This window comes from Austrofundulus limnaeus, unplaced genomic scaffold (assembly GCF_001266775.1).
Source record: "Austrofundulus limnaeus strain Quisiro unplaced genomic scaffold, Austrofundulus_limnaeus-1.0 Scaffold235, whole genome shotgun sequence".
Classification (NCBI taxonomy): Eukaryota; Metazoa; Chordata; class Actinopteri; order Cyprinodontiformes; family Rivulidae; genus Austrofundulus; species Austrofundulus limnaeus.
The window spans coordinates 46,486-49,623 of NW_013952637.1; the positions used below are offsets into that span (position 1 = coordinate 46,486).

Sequence of the window (3,138 nt, forward strand, 5' to 3'; positions counted from 1 at the left end):
GGAACAGGAACAGGACCATAAACACAACTCATCAAAACTTCATCCATCCATCCATCCATCCATCCATCCAACAATCAATCATCCAACAACCCATCAATCAATCAATCAATCATCCATCCATCCATCCATCTATCCACCCACCCAACTATCCATCAATCATCCATCAATCATCCATCCATCCATCCACCCAATCAATCAATCATCCAACAACCCATCTATCAATCAATCAATCAATCAATCAATCAATCAATCAATCAATCAATCAAACATCCAACAACCCATCTATCAATCAATCAATCAATCAATCAATCAATCAATCAATCAATCATCCATCCATCTATCCACCCACCCAACCATCCATCAATCATCCATCAATCAATCAATCAATCCATATATCAGATCCATATTTTAATTCCACATTTTAATAATTGTGTATTTAGTTCTGTCTTGATGCATCTCAGTAATCCAGGTAGAAAAAAATCAAAAAGAAAAAAATCAGTAGGTCCTCTAGATGGGTTCTTCTTTAGTGAAACGTCTCATCTCTCCTCGAAGAGACTTCTTCAGTCTGAGGTATGAATCAGGGCCCCAGTGATAGTCAGGTGATGTGACACATGACCCTCTATGAACAATAGAGCCAATCAAGGCCCTAACGACCTATTGTTAGTCGATGGCCCTCTTTTGCATGTGACTAACCTGTTTGTCCATGTGGAGGCGGAGCTTATAWGGCTGAGTTCACCTGAAACTCTTCAGACTGAACAAGTCTCTTGGAGGAGAGACGAAACGTTTCACTAAAGAAGAACCATCCAGAGGACCTACTGATTTTCTTTTTGTGTTTAGTTGTGTTTCGTTGTGTTTTAGTTGTGTTTCATTGTGTTTTAGTTGTGATTTAGTTGCATTTTAGTTGTGTTTAATTGCGTTTTAGTTGTGTTTAGTTGCATTTAGTTGTGTTTTAGTTGCGTTTAGTTGTGTTTTGTCGTGTTTTAGTTGTATTTCGTTGTGTTTCGTTATGTTTTAGTTGTGTTTAGTTTTGTTTTAGTTGGGTTTCGTTGTGTTTTAGTTGGGTTTAGTTGTGTTTTAGTTGGGTTTAGTTGTGTTTTAGTTGGGTTTAGTTGTGTTTAGTTGTGTTTTGTTGTGTTTCGTTGTGTTTTAGTTGGTTTTAGTTGTGTTTAGTTGTGTGTCGTTGTGTTTTAGTTGTGTTTAGTTGTGTTTTAGTTGTGTGTCGTTGTGTTTTAGTTGTGTTTAGTTGTGTGTCGTTGTGTTTTAGTTGTGTTTAGTTGTGTTTTAGTTGTGTTTAGTTGTGTGTCGTTGTGTTTTAGTTGTGTTTAGTTGTGTTTAGTTGTGTGTCGTTGTGTTTTAGTTGTGTTTTAGTTGTGTTTTGTTGTGTTTAGTTGTGTTTCAGCTGTGTTTACTTGTGTTTAGTTGTGTGTCGTTGTGTTTTAGTTGTGTTTCGTTGTGTTTTAGTTGTGTTTTAGTTGTGTGTCATTGTGTTTTAGTTGTGTTTAGTTGTGTTTTAGTTGTGTTTCGTTGTGTTTTAGTTGTGTTTTAGTTATGTTTTAGTTGTGTTTAGTTGTGTTTTAGTTGTGTTTTAGTTGTGTTTTAGTTGTGTTTAGTTGTGTTTAGTTGTGTTTAGTTGTGTTTTAGTTGTGTTTCGTTGTGTTTAGTTGTGTTTAGTTGTGTGTCGTCGTGTTTTAGCTGTGTTTTAGTTGTGTTTCGTTGTGTTTCGTTGTGTTTAGTTGTGTTTCAGCTGTGTTTACTTGTGTTTAGTTGTGTGTCGTTGTGTTTTAGTTGTGTTTCGTTGTGTTTTAGTTGTGTTTTAGTTGTGTTTTAGTTGTGTTTCGTTGTGTTTTAGTTGTGTTTTAGTTGTGTTTTAGTTGTGTTTCGTTGTGTTTAGTTTCTGTTTTGAACGTCTTCTGTATCTGTGGAGAGTCTCTGAGTCTTTTCCTGCTCTGTCCTGTTGATGCAGGTTTCCTCAGATCCAGGAGCGTCTCCAGCAGGAGGTGGACAAGGTGGTGGACAGGAAGCGCCTCCCGTCCATCGAGGACATGTCCCGGCTGCCTTACGTCACGGCCTTCATCTACGAGATGATGCGTTTCACCAGCTTCATCCCCCTCACCATCCCCCACTCCACCATCACTGACACCTCCGTCATGGGCTACGCCATCCCCAAGAACACCGTCATCTTCATCAACCAGTGGTCCATCAACCACGACCCGGACGTGTGGTCCAACCCGGAGATCTTCGACCCCGAGCGGTTCCTGGACCCTCAGGGGTCCCTGGACAAGGACCTGACCAGCAGCGTCCTCATCTTCTCCCTGGGGAGGCGGCGCTGCATCGGCGAGGAGCTGTCCAAGCTGCAGCTGTTCCTCTTCACGGCCCTGCTGGCCCACCAGTGCCGCATCGCGCCYGACCCCAGCAGGACCCCGACCCTGGACTACAGCTACGGCCTGACCCTGAAACCCCACGCCTTCTCCATCGCGGTGTCTCTACGCGAAGACATGAGGCTGCTGGACGAGGCCGCGTCCTCCGAGGAGCAGAGAGACGGTCGGACTCAGAGCGAAAAACCGGAGGAAAACTCAAAAGATGAAGGTTGAAGAAACTTCGGCTCGTGTTTGTGGCTGGACTGAACGGCTTAACGTTCTGTAATCAGTTTCTCTGGAAAATTACTTTTTTTTTCACTTTATTAAGCTTCTTTAACCTTTCTGTTGCAATGTTGAACTCATAAAACATATGTYACTGTGATGCTACAAACTGTTAGCATTAGTAAATGGGTGCAGCACCCATTTACTCCCATCATACTCTAACAAACATTTTAATAAACATAACTCAGGAAAGTGACTTAGATATTTTAGCTATAAATACTTTTAAAAGTTTAATATATATGCTTTATAGATGCTGTTTTTAGAGACTCAAATTGACGTTTTTTATATATTTTTTGCTTTAAAACAGGGGTGGGCAATCCTGGAGGGCCGCAGCCCTACATGTTTTACGTTTTTCCTGCTCCAACACACCTGATTCAGTCACTGATTTACCTTCCAAGTTCTGCAGTATGGAGGACCGACACTGACATAATTATAAATAAAAGCAGAAATATATAAATGAACCACTAAATAAATAAAAACACTTAAAATGCACCAATTC

The 3,138-nt window shown here is 40.7% G+C and overlaps 1 protein-coding gene across 1 annotated transcript in view; it reads left to right on the forward strand.

Moving 5' to 3' along the window:
• The window catches only part of cyp1b1 (cytochrome P450, family 1, subfamily B, polypeptide 1), a 4,914-nt gene extending 1,944 nt beyond the window's left edge, over positions 1-2,970 (forward strand). Inside the window, exon 2 of the mRNA XM_014019875.1 lies at positions 1,964-2,970. Within this exon, the coding sequence (XP_013875329.1) occupies positions 1,964-2,591 (628 nt within the window). The 3' untranslated portion in view covers positions 2,592-2,970. The remainder of the gene's footprint in view (positions 1-1,963) is intronic.
• Positions 2,971-3,138: the final 168 nt, after the last annotated feature.